This window comes from Malaclemys terrapin, chromosome 16 (genome assembly GCF_027887155.1).
Source record: "Malaclemys terrapin pileata isolate rMalTer1 chromosome 16, rMalTer1.hap1, whole genome shotgun sequence".
In the NCBI taxonomy this organism is placed as follows: domain Eukaryota; kingdom Metazoa; phylum Chordata; order Testudines; family Emydidae; genus Malaclemys; species Malaclemys terrapin.
The window spans coordinates 32,965,022-32,982,833 of NC_071520.1; the positions used below are offsets into that span (position 1 = coordinate 32,965,022).

Sequence of the window (17,812 nt, forward strand, 5' to 3'; positions counted from 1 at the left end):
CTATGGTACTTAGCCAGGCACCTGAAAGGCACAGCCTGGGCAAAGAACATACCCCTTCAAAATCTCTAAACAAAACATGGCACAAAGGGGGCAAGTGCAAATCTAATAAATCAAAATAAAGCCCTCATTTGGTAAGTTTAAGGAAATATGCTCAGTTTGCTCATTTACAAATGTTTGCAATTCCTGCTTTTGTAACATAACATTTGTTTAATAAGCAAGAGACAGGTAAGTCATTTCATTATCGGAACTGACCTACACCTAAATGTAGCTGGAGGCTACAGAAATGCTAGCTACTGTATCTTCTCCTGAGCTTTGTTAAAATGATATTGATCTACTGAGTAAGAGTGGTACTACTGTGCCAGCTGTTAGTGTTTTGCCTGATTTATTTTCTTGAAACTGCTTAATAAAGCACATGATCCTAACACTACAAAAGCATTAAGGTAAGGCCAGCAGAAAGCCTGGCTGTGCTCATGTGAGCACTCTGGCAACAGTGACTAAATAAACCAAATCTCAGCTAGGATTTTTATTGGTACTGTACTACAATGGAAACTATTTTCATGTTGTATTCAATCACATCACAGCAGAAGGAATTATTTTTATCCAGACTACCAACTCAACCAGATTAATAAAATATGTGATAGTCCAGGCTGAATTAAAAAATCTCCTACCCATTCTACAGAATCAAATTTGGTTGCTTGAAGTATCATAATGTGGGATTATGAACTAGACATTAGCGCAGAGAATAAATATAGCTTCTGGTATTGTGATTTAAGCATCACCAGGGTGAGCCAATACGGTGGAATGAATCCTGACACTTGAAATAGAATCTTCTGGAGTCCAAAAGCCCAGCCAACTGCCAAGAATAATATTTCAGTGGTTCAGTCAATACTTCTGTATGCATGGCCTAGAGGGCTTTGCACAGCCATAACCACAGGAGTTACTGTATGCTTGGTGGAATAGTAAAAACAGACATTTATGAATGTATAGTTTGTAGACATCTTAAAAGCAATTTGAGGGAGGAAGATGGAGACGGAAGCTTGATAAATGGACAGACGCCTCCAACAAGCTTACATTCCCTCAGTTATTTCTACTTAACAGTTTTTAATCTGATACAGCAGTAGTTGGAAATACTAAAAGAACATCTCTGGGCTTCAGAATGGAGAGAAGAGACGAGGTGTCAGAGATATGGAAGCTAACCCATTACCCTGAGCTGCAGTGGGAATATGGCTATTCTGAAGCACTGTTCATTTCAGTGTCTAGTAACACTCAAAGCAAGAGACCCTCTCACGCATTTCACATGTGATTTCTATTTCTGCCCTGATGTAAAACACAATATCACACATCATGCTATAAAGAGAGGCAGCCCTGCTGGTTCAAGCAGGTTTTTCCAAAGAAATATAATAGCCTACAGCTGCCAGAAGCAGAGGGTCATTGCTGGAGAGGGGCACAGCACATTCGGTTTGCTAGATTTTCCTTTAAAGAATGTCAATAAAACAAACTGCCAAATGTGTTTTTTAAAAATGTCCTGCTATGCGGCAAACCACTAGGGTCACTGCATAGTTATCACAATCCAGGCAAGTTAGCGAAAATGAGTCTCCACAACACAGACAACTTGCTAACTGCATTCACAGCACATTCCCTCATCTCACACACTATTTCTGTGGCCAATGGCAATTTATTTGTACGTAACTACTGAGCAAGCTTTGTAGACTCTGCTTCCAACACAAGAGCCATATTAGGAAATAGCCGGAAAAGAGAGATTTACTGTTTACGATCCATACACCAAACACAATCAGACACACACAAAGGCGCAATCACTGTGGCACACAGAGGTGGAATCACAGTGGCAAATGCACACAGAGCGGCACTCATACAGGCAAACTGGTCAGCACACACTCATGGCCGTGGAGGAAGAGGAATGCAATTTGTGCATGCATTCTAAGCGTGAAGCAGAGCAAATAACAAAGCTGACCTATGCACCAACACAGGCACATGCACACAGGCTGAGGCAGCTCCACCCCTTGCACCCTTGTGACCATCCCATCCCTGTTTTTGTGTGAATGTTCTGCTCGCCCCCCAGTGGGACCCCAGAGAAGCTGTTGTGGGCCTGCAAGCCTCATTAACCCCTTCAGGGCTAGGCCATTCCAAATACCATTTCAGCACTTTCCCAACATAATGAAACAGTGATAAGAGGTATGATAGGTTCTGCAGGCTTTTACCTTCCTCCAAAACCTGATTACACATCTCCAAAGGATTGGACCCAGGAATGAATAAAAAAGGCATTATCCCCCCACCCCACCCACCCCCAGCAGTAATGAGCTTGTGCTTCCCTCCCCGGGGTTCAGTGCCCACCGCAAATCTACATGCCGGATCAGATTTCTGCTCCCCACTACACAGTCACCGCCAAAGCCCCTTTTGGCACATTCTGTCAAGTTACAGCACAAGGGGGCTGCATCCAGGCCAGATCCAGAGCTACAAAGCTACTAGTCCACCTTTCTCCTCTTTGTGCCTCCTACCCGTGGGCCAGTGCAGGGAACCGTGTTGAGAAATGACAAAGGAAGCGAAGAAAAATTAGTGCTCACTAATGCTGCCAGTCACAACCTAGGGAGGATAACGTAGCCCCACACAGCACCCAGCATACTTTGGGTGCTGTAAAATAATGTGATTGTGAAAACAGCAATAGCACATATATGCTGCCCTAGCAATGGCATGGAGCTGCTCAATTCCCAGGTCACCTATAAAGGAGAAGAGGGCAAGGTCACTCCCACTCCCAGGATTTACCTGTGGGGGATCGGGAAGGGTTTGCTCAATTCTCACCATGGTCACCTGTAGAGGAGAGGGGCGCAGGATGCCCCCAGGATTTATCTGTGGGGGGAACACTGGGCAGCTGATCCCACCTCCTCACCATCACTCACCTTCTTCCGGGGCTGCCATTTCATCATATTTGTAAAGCAGAAATGTTGAGCATCAAGATATTGGCTGGATGCTGGTGGCAGATGCAGGGAAGCTGCAGCTGCAAGTCATGCTGCCTCCGTCCTGCCCCTTTAAATCTTTGCCATATTCACTGGAGAAGGAAATCACTGAGCCAGAAAAGGGGGGAAAGTCTCGAGTCTCTTGGTATTTAGCTCAAGAAAAACTGGTGGAAATGCCATAAAAACCCTGCCCATCAGGAAGTCCCAGAAGCAGCAGCTCCACTGCCTGAACAAGTCATTCTTCAGGGAAACCTGCAGCCTTGTGGGTCCCTGGGATAGGGATTCTCCTTCAGGGAAGAGCCTTGGTGAAGTAGGAGCTGCAATTCTCTCTCCTGCAGGAAATTAGCGCACACACACACACACACCCGCTGCCATCCAAGCCACTCTGCTAACAAAGATCAAACCAATGATTCCCTCACACGCAGCCTGGAAGAATTCCCAAATCCGGGATGCATTTCTGCTTCAGTCAATTTTCATGAAGTAAATTCCAAAGGTATCAGCAGAACATATCCCCACAGACCCTGCAGTGCAAGGAGCAGTCTTGGCTGGGTGCCCAACTCTGCCCACAAAACTGCCACAAGGACAAAGTTACAAACGGGTGGGGAAATCCAGCAAGAGCCCCAAACTCCACGGCTCAGCCTGCACTAATGACTTCCTTCCCTCTGTACATGCACAGCCTGCCCCGCTCCAGCCAACAAGGCAGGAGCCTCCTGGGTCTTAGTGCCTCCCACATCTCCCCTGCACAGCCAAACTTCCTCTGAGGGATTACAGTCTAACACAAGCCTTTCATTTCAAAGGAACCCAGTGAAAAAAGTACGGACAAACGAGTTAAAGGCACCCTTTCAAGCATTTGGACTGAAGCCTGTATGACAAACTCTGGACTCATGAGACAGAGATGCCTCAGATTATGGTGTTTCTCAAAGTTTCTTTAACAAGGATTGGCTGAGGTACTACATGGTCATGGAATACAGATTTTAAAGAAGTTTTGCGCTTTGCCCTTTTCCAAATCTGAAATGCACAAATACCAACAAAAGCTCAAACACAAAGTTCTATACAGACATCTCGCAATGCACAATAACAAAAGCACAGTAACAAAACCCAACTAAACCCAGAGCTTCCTGCCTGGCAGCCCTTAGCCCAGACACTAGTCAGAAAAGGAAAAGCAACCAGGTAACAACCTGTAGCCCGTATGGTCAGCTCCCTGCAGCTGGAGAAACTGCATTTCTTTGCTATTTCCTAAGGTGACTCCTCATTTTGTCTGCTTGCATTCGTGAGTTCTCTCCGTAGGAAGAATATAGATGCATGAAGCAGTATTCTATCATTTAAAGGCAGATTAATTCTGCTTTAACATTTTTACATTGAGAAAAGAAAGGCAGTGCTGTAGGTAATAATCCTGAAGAAGCAGCTGTGGGGAAGGACTGCAGGCAAACAGGTCTCTCTTACTTCTATTATTCAAATGAACAGCCCTACACATACATGCATCCCCCACACACACAGCGCTGTAATGTAATCATCACATATTACACTGCATGTATGGAATTCTCCCTACTGCCTGCATCCGTAGGACCCAGGCCCTCAACTGGGCAGCTCAATTCCCAGAAAATTACTAATTACAGTTGACTATTTCCAAATTCCTTTGAAGTCGATATGTGCTCATACTGTATTAATATTCAGAGACACATAGTTAGAGAGTGTTACTATCATATTAATTACAAGGTTAGAGTCCCTCTGACAAGATATTTGCTCAGCAGTGGACTTGGCTGAAATCCGGTCCTTTGATGACATCATACGGACACAGCACTTTGAAATTCCCTTTTTTCCCCCATCAGAAAAGTTATAGCATTTTCTATTAAATCATATTTTTCTTGGCATTTATTTTGCTGATTCAAATCAGAAGAAAAATCAGAGAAGGAGAGAAAGAAAGGGAACTGGACAGCAAAGAAATGGGAGAGCAAGAAGAGGTGCAGAGAAAGGGAAGAACAAGAAGAGCAGACAATTCTCCATTGCACTGAACACTAGCTTAGTCAATAATAAAAGCAAACACATTAAACTAAGCTAAGTGTCTGAGTGGTGCTCGCCTACCTACCGGTCTGATATTCATGCTAATGTCCCTTCCCCTGGCTGGGGACCCCTAACCTCCATAGTGCCCACACCAAATCAGGCAGTTTCAAATTTCACTACAAACATTCAGCACAACATTTCCATGGTTTGTCCACCTCTGTTCTAGATGCTTACAAAATGATTGTTTAATCATTTGTTCCAGTATCTTTACAGGTATCAAAATTAGGCTGACTAGTGTATAAATTCCTTGGGTTGTCTTTGTTCCCATTTTTGCTCTTCTCCAGTCCTCTGGGACCTCCTCAAAGATAACTGCTAGCAGTTCCAAGAATGCTTCTACTAGTTCCTTATGTATTCTAGGATTAAGTTCATCAGTCCATGGTCAGATATTGGTAAGGAAGCAGAAGCCAGGATTATGTATGGTCTATACACTGTTTACTTTTAAGTATTGTTTTTCTAAAGTGTTTGAGACCCTCAAATGCCTCCAGGTTCCCCTAATGAGCTATGATAGTAAAGTGGCAGGTTACAGTTAAAATTATGGATGGTCTTAAATTAGAGAGAATTGCCAAAGCAGGAAATATGAAGTAGTGATGAAACATATCAATTACCAGCTCTTTATTAACACAGTCTACAGCCTTATTTGTAATGTTTGAACCCTTTCCGAGCAACAAGATGCAATGGAAGAAGTTGAGAACAAAGAAAGTAACTACAGGTTTGCTGGTCCCAGGGATGGACTGTCCTTGCCATTGCTTTGAAGACAATCCAAGATGTCCCCTTAGTTCCATATACACTGAGTTCCTTGTGCCATGTGTGGGACAGAAGGCCTGCCCCATTCACAGTAAGTTCAGAGGGCTAGTTCTATAAAAAACGAACACTGTCATTGCTTAATGCATTATGTTCCATACAAACAAAAGGCACTGTTACACTGGGCTAAATATGAAATATCTTGGTTTCATTAGTTAGTCTCTATCGAGGCATTTATACCATGCTCATGACCATGGTATGAGTGCCTTTTCTCAGGTGCTCTAGGAAGACATGATTCTCATAATGAAAAAATTTCAATGGAGAACAATGCAAATATGCTGTATTCATAAGAAGGTTTTAAATAGAGTCTCCCCACTTTGGAAGAACTTCTGTGCCAAATTCCTCTGAAGGTTACTGGTCTCCTGTGCCGTTAAGACACAAAGTGTGTCACAGAGCACTGTCATTTCCACAGGTTTACCATTTTTTCCTTTTGAAAGCTCTTATAAAGAAGATCAGACATTTGAATCTGATGAAAGGCAAATAAGAATCTAAGGGCTTGTCTACACTGAGACTTAGTGTGCAGCGAGCTGGGGTTAGGGGAGGAGGGTCCCAGGAGGGGTGCTTAGGGGACAAAGACCAGGGGGGTTGGATGAGGAGGGGGGCAGTCAGGGAGTGGGAAGTGGGAGAGGTCAGCTTGCTGCACACTAATTGGCCATGTGGACTGTGCTGCCACACACAAAGTTTCATCAAAGTGCATTACAAAACTTTTAGTGCACAGTAGCAGGATCCACACAGAGAGACAGAACACACCAAGCTAGTGCATTGTAGAGTGACATCCTGGCTTGCCACACAGTAAAGGTGGGTCTACACTTGGAGCTGAAGGTGTAATTTCCAGATTAAGACGACATACCTGTCCTAGCTCTTATCGAGTAAACACACTAAAAATAGAAACATGGCTGCGATGATGTGAACGGCAGAAGGGGCTAGTCACCCAAGTACATACCTAGCATCCGGGACGGGAACATACTTGATGCAGCAAGCCTTCCATGTCGTCACAGCTACACTCTATTTTTAGCGTGCCAGCTTGATCAGATCTAGCAAGGGTTTGTCTCCTCAAGGTAGAAATTACACCTTTCACCTCAAAGTGCAGACATACACTAAATATCTATGTAGACAAGCCCTACAATTCAAACACAAATAACAGATGAGAATACTCACATTAGCATCAGATGAAGAGCACTGTTGATAATAGTTCATCTCTAGATGGAAGGTTTTCCCCACTCCCCAGACACACACACATCTCACTGATATGGAATTATCTCAGCATCTCCATTAGGAGATTTGGCTGATAATTGTGCTGTCTATACAATTTCTTACCTTATCTTACTATCGAAGGGCAACTTGGGCATCCAGACCTAAGCAATTCTGAATATACTATTTAAGAAAATAGAAATTATTTTATTCATTATTGTCTCCAGAATCTTTCATTTCACAATCTTCCTACTGGCAATTTTTTTTTTAACCCCTAAAATTTAAAGAAAGAGAACCAACTATGGCTAATTTCTAATAATTAAAACTTTCTTTTAGTAGAATCAAAGAACAAATGAAAAAGCAGATTTTGGTGACTGAGGTATATGGATTAGTGCTTGGGGCAGGATGCCAAAAAGGCAGCTGGATTGTAACTCTGCCTACAGACAGTAGATAATGTTTTCACCCCTCAGCTCATAGTTGAGAAACAAGCCAAGGAGTTTAATCCTACAGTATCTAGTAGTGTAACGGAGATGGTGAGAGGAAAAGATAAAGAAGCTGAAACGCTCATGGAATAAACAGCCTCAGTGTTCAGTAACCAGTGGAATCTGATCATAATGATTGACAGTAATTTCAGTGATAAATTCAATAAAAGTGCCATATAAAATTGCAAACTGAAAGAGTTTGGACTGTACATGGAAAATAGAAAAAGATGGAACAGGAAGGACAGGCTGGTATTAAACTGCTTTGTCCCAGCCAGCTTTAAAGAGGAAGTGAATGTAAATGTGTTAAGTGTTTGTACAGAACCTAGCATAATGGATCCTGGTCCATGACTCAGGCTCTTAGGCACTTCAATAATACAAATAAAATAAAATAAAATAAAGAATAGATTATGAACCCACAGTGCTGAGTAGGGTACACATTTTTCAGCATATGCTCACATAAATCTATTTTCTCTAGACAGGAATAAACGAATGTATAGGTTGCAAAGTAGGTCCCAGTGAGGTCAATGGTTTTCACTTCACATCTATTTGCCGAAATAGGCAAGGGCTTTCACTCATAGAATTCAGGGTGAAACCCATTTCACCCATGAAGGGAGTACCACTGTAGCTCTCCTTTGTCCCTAGGGATGTTCTTGCGGTCAAGACCTAGGACAGGACTCAGCAGATCTGGCTTCTGTCACAAACTGCCTGTGTGACCTTGAGCAGGTTGCCTAATCTGTGCCCCCACTTCCCTCTAGGTTAATTGGGGATAACAGCACTTCCCTACCTGACAGAAGTGTTGAGAAGATAAATCCATTAGTGATGCACAGAAAAAAGAGCCAAACAGCCAGCAGAAGCATTGGTTGAGGTTTGTAATCTACTATAAAACTCTCTGGAAGAAGAGCTCCAAGGGAAAAGGGTGCATGACACTGTTCTGTTCATTTGCTACACTGGAACAAATGTAACTTGCCTCTGATTTAATAGAGGCTTTTGCCTGCCTGAATTCTCGGGCAATCAATTTCTCCAGCTGACCTGAGGTTCCATCAATGGAGGTCAAAGGTGAAACTCCGGTGAAGAAAACTAAGGAGACAAGCAGCATCTTAGTTCTCATTTACTAGTTCAGGTAATTTAACACAGAGATTTATTACTGGAATGCCCATATGATTCCAGCTGCCATGTCATGGCTAGAGTATTTGCTCTACAACGTTTTCCCCACTGCTGGCAGGACTGACTACTGAGCCACAGCTAGAAGCACGACTTTGGAAGCCTTCAGCATCCAGGTTCTTTTCTCCAGTAGACCAAGTTGCACTGAAGCTTGCAGAGCTTTAGCCAGACCTATTGGCTCTGCTCTGAGCCAGTTCTCTACAGGTTTTAGGAGAGTCAAAACTCCTGAACGCATATGAAAAGAACAAGGTTTGCCTGAGGGTCATAACCAGGCTTACTGAGATGATGTAGAACCGCAGCTCCTACTGTTCCGCGGAACATCTCGCAGGGCAACCCTCTATACAGAGGAAAGGAGCTGGGGTCCATCATCCAGTTTGTTCAGAGTGCGGTGTTCCTACTGCAAAGTGAAAAGTCAGTTACGCACAAGATATGTAAATCTGGGCTGTATCAAAGCTTATTCTGCCTAACAGCCTCCTCGCCTTGCTCTTTCCTCACTTTGAGATGAATTAAGTCAATGTCACAGGTAAGGACAAGTATCCATTTCCGCACTCAGACTGTAAAGGATCCAGAGGACTAAGGGAAATTAAAGATCCACACCACTGTAAGACTGCATTTATTACACAGATGTGTAACCAGCTTTTCAGTACGTGCACATACATAGTGCCTAATATAATGAAGGCCTAGCCTGGCCTGGCCCACCACAGCTGTGCAGCACTAGGAGCAAAGGCAAGCACCCTGAAATCATACATCATGTCATAGCACTAGATAGTGTTTCAGCTCATTAAGCGAGACACTATCAAGAGAAAAGCTCTCACATGGCCCCTGATGCTCTTGTGCTCCTAGCATGACTGTGTCACTTCACTCCCTCCCTGTCTCCCCATTCTGCTGAATGGGGATGAGACAGCACTCCGTGGAGCCTCCAACCTGACAGCACTTGGTCTGAAGATGAATACTGGAAGTCATTAGATGTTTGGGTGCTACGCAGAGGGTGGTGATGTTTTGGCACCTACTGGTTGATCCCTTAAAGCTTCACCAGCCAACTTTAACTACATGTAGTCCTCCTATCCCTGAGGAGTGCACGACTCCGGCTGACTCTAATGGGAGGTGTAGACCATGTGGAAAGGAGAGCAACCCTGGGTACAGGGCAGCTCAATTCCATCACACAGACTCTCAGCCTCTGCTGCTGAACTGGCCCCAGGGTCAGTGTCTATGAAACAAGCTCTAATGCCTCAACATCCCAAGAACAGACCCGTAGGCACTTGGAAATGTATTGTTTCTCATTCTTTGAAAAACTAGTGTACAGCTCTGTAGAGTCCAATACCAGAGAAATCTGAAAGCACAGAAAGGATATGCCCAGACATCAGATCATGTCATCCTCCATAATACTATCAGAGCAGAGCTCATTTCACAGGCAGAATGCAAAATGTGCTCTTTTGATGTCCACAGCAGAAGGTTATTGAAATTCTCCCTGAGTAAAGATAATTAATATGAAGCAAAGCAGGAGGTGTGGATGCACACTCCCACTGCACAGGGAAAGGGAGCTGGCTCACTGTTAATCTCTATTCTTAACTTGGTGATTGGCATTTCTGCCATATTTAAACATAAATCTTTTTTCAGCAGCAGATGAAGAATTTCAATACTTATTTCCACAGCCACAGGAAATATCTGAAATAAATGTAATGCGAATGACACTAGTATCTGAGGGAAACAGCAACAATTACTTTCCTTTCCAATGTCTGAGAGTTATCTGAACTCTTTATAAAGAAAAATGCAATTTAATTCAGTCCTCAATTTCTCTTCCTTACACATACTTAGTATGGAGTCATTTCATATCCATGATCGCCCTGCCTGCAATATGCCTTGGCATACAGCTGCCATATTCTTCACCAGGAGAAATTGGTAAAAGTCAAGCAAGTTCAAGTACTATTCGGGTCTGTGAAGCTTAAGTATATCAGTGGCCAAGTTCATTTAACAATGTGTAACCACAAAACAGAAAATAATCTTTGTCAATCAAAGGGAATGTCTCCAAGTCACTAAGACTATGTCTACACTGCAATGCAAGCCCATGCTCAGACTCAGGCTCAAGCCCTAACCCCTCTTCCATCTACATACAAATCTCTTAGAGACTCAGACCCAGGGTCTAAGGACCCCACAGTGGTGGAGGTTCTGAAGCAGAGTCCAGTCAGACCTAGAGTTTTGCAATGTGGATCCAGCAGTGGACTCCGCCGGGGGGGGGGGGGGGGAGGTGTCTGCCAACGTTATCCCACAATTCCACGGGCCAGGGTCCTTTGTATTCACTAGCCCATGAGTCGCCAATCAACTCCGAGAAAACTGAGGCAACCCCCTTTGTTCAAATACAGCTCAGCATTTAACCCTTCCATTTTATTCTGACCACTGAGCTGCAAACACAGTGAATCTTCTCCTGAGTCTGCAATGGCCACCACACAAAAATCTTTTGCCAAGCATGCAGCTTCCTGGTTGCAGGAGCACAGCCAGATTTTGGTGAACCTCTGGTTTGAGGCCAGCAAAACATTCCATTTTGGTAAGAGTACTGGGAACGACTACGCCTCCCAGCAAACAGCAGAGAAGCTGGCAATGTTGGAAATTTACCAGACTGATGGCCAGTGCAGGGAGAAGATAAAGCCGCTCCAGACCAACTACTGAAAAGACAGGAACCAGAACTGCACCTCTGAGAACTTGTTTACAAGGACTTAAACTCGATACTGTATACTACATCTAGCACTGAGTCAGCAGTGATGCACAATGATCTGGTCAGCCAGGAAAGCGACCCACTGACCCCAGAATCCAGCATGGGAGCAGATGGGAGTCAGCAACAGGCACTGATGACGCCACTGAAGCGGCTCTGGTGATTAAACTGGTCCCCAAGGAGGTTTTGCCAGGACCCCAGCTGCAGGACTGACAGCCGGAACCTGGGTGCGCCAGCAGCAGCGGGGATCCCCGGGCACAGGGGGCGGCAATGGAACCCCGCATAAAACGTAGGGGGTCTGCAGCACCCCCTGCACCCCTAGGGAGTTGGGACAGGGAGGGATGCAGTGAGGGGGATGCAGCCCCATTCCCAGCACTTGGAGATGGGGATGCATACCTCCAACTCCCAGGTTCCAGCGATGGGGCGACAGTCTGCAATTTGCAGCAGGGCACGTGCCACAGCTCAAGCCCAGCCACAGGAGGAATGCAAGGAGAAGAGGGCCGGGTAGCAGCGGGAGAAGCGCGTGCCACGCGACCCCTCAACAGCCACCTGCTGACCACTCGTGAGTGGCACTAGTTCCTCCCCTGCCATGACCCAGCCAATGGGAGCTGCGCCTGCGGGCGGGGGACAGGGCAGCACAATGGACCACCCCCACCCCCCGACAGCCCCAAAGGCTAGGAGCCAGACATGCTGGCTGCTTCCAGACCCGGGAGCTGTGCAGGCCGCGGCGCTAGCAGGGAGCCTGCCAGCCCTGCTGCGCCACTACAAACCAGACATTCAACGGCCTGGTCAGCAGAGCTGTCAGGATTCCTTTTCGACCGGGTGTTCCTGTCCAAAACCAGACATCTGGTCACCCTACTGCAATCACCACAGAGATGAGTTAGCACTGAAAGGAGTTTCGCTCTGAATACTCTGAGATTTGGGAGGCAACACCATGCAAGTGAGAAAACATCAAAGTACACCTCTACCCTGATATAACACGACCCGATATAACACGAATTCGGCTATAACGCGGTAAAGCAGTGCTCGGGGGGGGAGGGGGACAGGGGGAGGGAGGGCTGCACACTCCGGCGGATCAAAGCAAGTTCGATATAACGCAGTTTCACCTATAACACAGTAAGATTTTTTGGCTCCCAAGGACAGCGTTATATCGAGGTAGAGGTGTATATAATGCCAAACCAGAGAAGATCATTCAGAGCACAAATCAAACTGAAGATGCAGTCTAACACGGAGGCCCTAGTAGAGCAGCAGAGTGTGTGATTAAGCCTGGAGGGCTACATTTTCATCTCTAATCTGGACATACAAATGCATATAGCCAGATGCATTTAACCTCTGTCTTGCCTTCTTCCCTCACATCCAGGCGCTCACCAAATCCTCTCGCTTCTTTCTCTGCATCCTTGCTGGCAAGACACCTCCTGCCTCAACTACTATCAACCTCCTCCTTTCCACATGGGGAGCTTCCTGAAAAATGAGCAGCTGCCTCCTATGCTCTATATTCTCAGTAAGAGTTGAACACAGATTTAAAATATTAACCTATTTTTATACTATACAACACACACACATTTTATAGAAGAACTATTCTAGCATTTCAGAGAGTTTTAGAAGTTTTATTTGTACTATTTTTATATCCCTCCTCCTGAAAAGCCAGGCTACCTGAGCACCAGGACTCCAACTGTACAGGCCTTGGAAGAAGGGGAAAAATCTAACTATTAAATTGTAAATACCCTAAAAGTTACATAGAATAGAGTTTTTACATTAATGTCTGACATCTTGAGACATTCCAGAGCCAGTGGGAAGGGCTGTTCCCCCCCATAAGAAAGCTGGGAATCTTCTGTCTCCAGTGGTATAAAACTACTGCTTCTTGCCAGGAAGAGTCATGAGATATCAGAATGTGACCCTGATATTGGTCTAGGACTGAATACTGCCTATACTCAGAACAGAGCACCTCAGACCAATGAAATCTGAGTGTTAAAAAACAAAACAAAACAAAAAAAAACCCCACTTCTCTGGCTGCTGATTTTCTTTTATTATTAATTATTATTATTATTATTATAATGGCAGCTGTTTGAAGGAGTTTGGAATGTTAAACTAAGTCCTGTTGGAGATAGTTTTGTGGACTGAGTGTCGGTAAGGCTGTGCAAGGTATATAACAAATTAAATTAATCACATAACTCTACAATTCATCAGATAGATATCACCACTGCATCACTGGTGTTAATACAGAGTTAAATGTCAACAGCTAATGATATTTGAATATGTATATCCTCTTGCATATTCATTAGACTAGCAGCCTGAAAAATGACAGCATTTTAAAGGTTAATACCACACTACCAGAGAAAGAAGGCTGTAGTTCACACATCTAATAGCTGGGTCCCTTAGCAAATTCAGCAAGTATATCATCAAATGCTTTGATTTCTTAATTTATTAAAGTGACTTCCAATTCATTACAATAACTCTATGTCTATCGATCTGTCTGCTTCCCACTAACACATATACAGTACCAGGTACATATTTGAAGCTCAGATGCAGCATTCTTAATCTGAACTGCTGTAGTTGACAAATAAGCCTGAGCTACAAAAGAAAAAATTCCTTTCAGAACACTTTCCTGGTCTTTTGGATGGAATGTCTAGTCATTGGCAAGGAAGGAGCTCCTTTGTAAAGCACACACTGTAGATAGAGAACTTAACTGGGACTCTGAGAAGAATCACAGCTCTCTGCAGCATGAGAAATTAGTGAAACACTGGCTCAGTCTTGTATCACTCTGCTCTAACCTGACTCCTACTGTCCAGGAAATTAGGCTGTCACTACACTGCCACTTTCAGTGCTAAAACTTCAGTTGTTCAGGGGTGTGAAAAAAAAAAAAAAAAAAAACACACCCCTGAGCGACAAAAGTTTTAGCGCTAAAAAGCACCAGTATAGACAGCGCGTTATCGCCGGGAGCCGCACTCCTGACAATAAAACTACCATCACTCGTTTCGGGTGTTTTTTTTAAATCGCCGGGAGAGCTCTCCCCCTGCAATAAAGCGTGTCTACACTGCCCATGTCACAGCACTGCCGCAGCTGCGCTGTAACGTGGGCATTGCAGACATAACCTTATTTTCCCTTGTGCGCATTGGGAGCAATTTACCTTTGTTTTCAGGAATAAGAACTTGTGACTAGAAACACAGCTGGGTCTTCCGCAACTAGCCTGTGAAAACGCCAGCTAAGGAACTCACTTGGGTGGCAAAATTGAAACTTGGAAGCTAATTGATGTGGAGGAAGGAAGAACAAACAAACACCATTCTTTGGGTAGTGATACCATCAATGATGCCGGTTCACAGAGAAGTAAACTGAGTTGAACAAAAGAAATCCAAACTAGGAAAGTCAGAGGATTGTGAATAAGCTACAGCGTGGACATTTTCTCCCTCTAGGTCATGGGTTTGAACCCAAACTGACATCAGCAGTGAACCCTAAATTATCAATATTTGAGTATTGGGTAATCTACAGGATGTGATATGAAACAGGTATAAGGAGAGGGTCTTAGTCCTTCCTAGGAGTAAATTATCGACATCACAAAACCACTAGAGTTAGTAACACTAGGGCCTTGTCAACACTGGGGAAGTTCAGAGGCATAGATATTCCAAAACCTTGGTTATTCTGGAAGGAGAGGACTTAAATCATGACCTGGCTGGAGGGCCAAGTCACAGAAAGAGGTGGATGACCAGTGGACCAGAGCAACTGTCAGCATAGGATACGAGACAGGGAGAGAACTGCTACGCCACACCTGGCCATGAGGAAGTGCTCCAGAGGTGTTCACATCCCTTCACACTGATACTTATCTATCTCTGCAAAACTGGGCTAGAAATCAAGAGTAGACACACACATACCCAATGTCAAATTCTAAGAACCTGCTCAGAGATACAGGGTAACTTCTGCTGACTCATCTTGGAAGTAGCTGATCCAGAACTCGATTAATAAAGAATTAAAGGAGGGTAATGTAATTAATGCAAATCAACATGGATATATGGAATATAGATCCTATCAAATTAACTCTTTTTTCATGCGATTACAAGTGTGGTTGACAAAGGTAATAGTGCTGACATAATATACTTAAACTTCTGTAAGAAAGCAGTATCATATAACATTTTGATTACAAAACTAGAATGATATAAAATTAACATTGCACACATAAAATGGATTAAAAATTGGCTAATTAGGTCTCAAAATGTAACTGGAAATCATCATAAAGCAGGTGTGTTTCTAGTGGGGTCCTGCAGGGATCATTTCTTGGCCCTATGCTATTTAACATCATCATCAATGACCTGGAAGAAAACATAAAATCATCACTGACACTTTGCAGATGACCTAAGAAAATGCAGGGGTGGTAAATAATGAAGACGATAGTCATCGATACAGATGGTTGGAATCGCTTGGGTAAGCTGGGTACAAGCAAACAATATGCACTTTAATGTGTAAGTATATATATGGAAGAACAAAGAATGTAGACCATACTTATAAGATGGGGGAAGCAATGACTGAAAAATATTTGGAGGTCGTGGTGAACAATCAGCTGAACATGAGACATTCTGTCTGAAAGAACTAATGCGATCCTGGGACACACAAACAGAGAAATCTCAAGTAGCAGTAGAGAGGATATTTTACCTCTATATTTGACACTGGTGTGACCGCTACTAGTGTGACCGCTTCTGGTGCCCACAGTTCAAGAAGGATGTTGATAAGAGGTTTCAGAGAAGAGCCAGGAGAGTGATGAAAAGGTTATGGGGTGACTGGATTACAGTCTGTAAATATTTATATGAGGAACAAATATTTCATAATGGGCTCTTCAATGTAGCAGAGAAAGGGACGACACAATCCAATGGCTGGAAGTTGAAGCTAGACAAAATTCAGACTGGAAATAAGGCATACATTTTTAACAGTGAAGGTAATTAACCACGCAAACAATTTACCAGGGGCCACAGTGGATTCTCCATTACTGACAATTTTTAAATCAAAATTGGAGGTTTTTCTAAAAGATCTGCTGTAGGGATTATTTTGGGGAAGTTCTGTGGTCTGTGTTATTCAGGAGGTCAGACTAGATTATTGTAATAAATGATCCCTTCTGGCCTTGGAATCTATTAATCTATGAATAACTATTCTGCAACAGCTATCATGGAATAACTCCCCCCTGTGGACACGCTATTCCAAAATAAAAGTGACTTTATGCCACGATAATTACTCCAGACAAGGCATCATTGACCTCCTTCCTTGTAGTCTGTACTGTGAAACGCAGAACTGAATGGGCATGGAAGCTACACTCTCCACCCACCTGCACATGATGGTCCCTTCATGGGCAGTGGGTATCAAAGGCCTGGGCAAGCTAAACCTCCTCTAACCCAGGCCGTGGCCTCGCCCATGTTCCACCCTGAAGCCCCATCTCCCTCCCCCTCTCCCCTGAAGCCAGAGGCGGCTCAGCTCCAGCAGTAGCTTGGAGCTCAGGCCTCCCAGCGGCCAGGGCCACCCTGGGTGGCTTGGGCCAGTGGCTTGGCCCAGAGGTTGGGTCAGCAGCTCGACGTGGGGGTTGGGCCAGCGTCTTGATCTGGGGTCGGGTGGGTTCGGGGGTCAGGCCAGCAGTTCAGCCTGGTGCTGGGGCCGGCCAGTGGCCTGGAGCTCGAGCCATTTGTCGCAGCTCGGACAGAACAGCCAGTGGCTCAGGGTGTCTGGGGTGGGCAAGCTGTGGCTCCTCCAGCGGCAAGGTGGAGGGTGCAAGCGGAAGGCACAGGGCAGGCCAGTTAGGCCTCCCTGAAGGGAGCAGGGGTCACCCACCATCCCTGGTCCCTCCATGGGCTGGCTAAGGTGGGGGGGGGGGAGGAAGAGACTGGGAGAAGTCTGAATTGCCCCCCTTGATAAACAGAGGGCTTGTCTCCAGACCTATCAAACTAGGACATTTCACCTGTACTTGGTTTTAAAATAATTACTATAAGGAATGTTGCTGAAGAGAGGTTAGGCTATCCAGTTCACCTTGGGATTTTAAGAAGAATGAAGAGAAAAATAGGAAACTTAAGAATTATTTCAAGAGTACTTACCAATGTCCCTTTCAACTTTTTACACCCCATTTTATTTCGCCTGCCTATTTCCCCTCAATTTTTTAATAAATAATCAGAAAAACAATCTTTAGGAAAATGAATTTGTGGCCTCTGATGAGAAGTAAAAGAGGAGTTTCAAGGTAAGTGGCCGGAGGCATTTGTTCGAACACACTAGACAAAAGGATGCACGGCTCAAGAACTGCTGTCAGAGTTCTCACTGAAGCAAGCTAGTAGCACAGGAAAGCCTAGCAACATGAGAAATAGTGGCAGGACTCTGCTTACACCAGCCAGGAGCTTAACTGCAATTGCATAATGTAAATCACATTATAGAATATTTTACTTAAAGGAAATCAAAGAGAGAGGCACAGACTGTTA

General features: G+C 44.4%; 1 protein-coding gene across 4 annotated transcripts in view; it reads right to left on the reverse strand.

Annotated features, from left to right (window-relative positions):
• TTC28 (tetratricopeptide repeat domain 28) overlaps window positions 1-17,812 on the reverse strand; it is a 430,868-nt gene that overhangs the window by 288,301 nt on the left and 124,755 nt on the right. For 2 of the 4 annotated variants that reach the window (XM_054006402.1, XM_054006403.1), the window contains exon 1: window positions 2,916-3,604. The exons of the other annotated variants lie outside the window; for them this stretch is intronic. In XM_054006402.1, coding sequence (XP_053862377.1) covers window positions 2,916-2,942 — 27 coding nt within the window. In that variant the 5' untranslated portion in view covers window positions 2,943-3,604. Of the gene's footprint in view, window positions 1-2,915; window positions 3,605-17,812 lie in introns of those variants that run through there. 4 annotated transcript variants of the gene reach the window in all.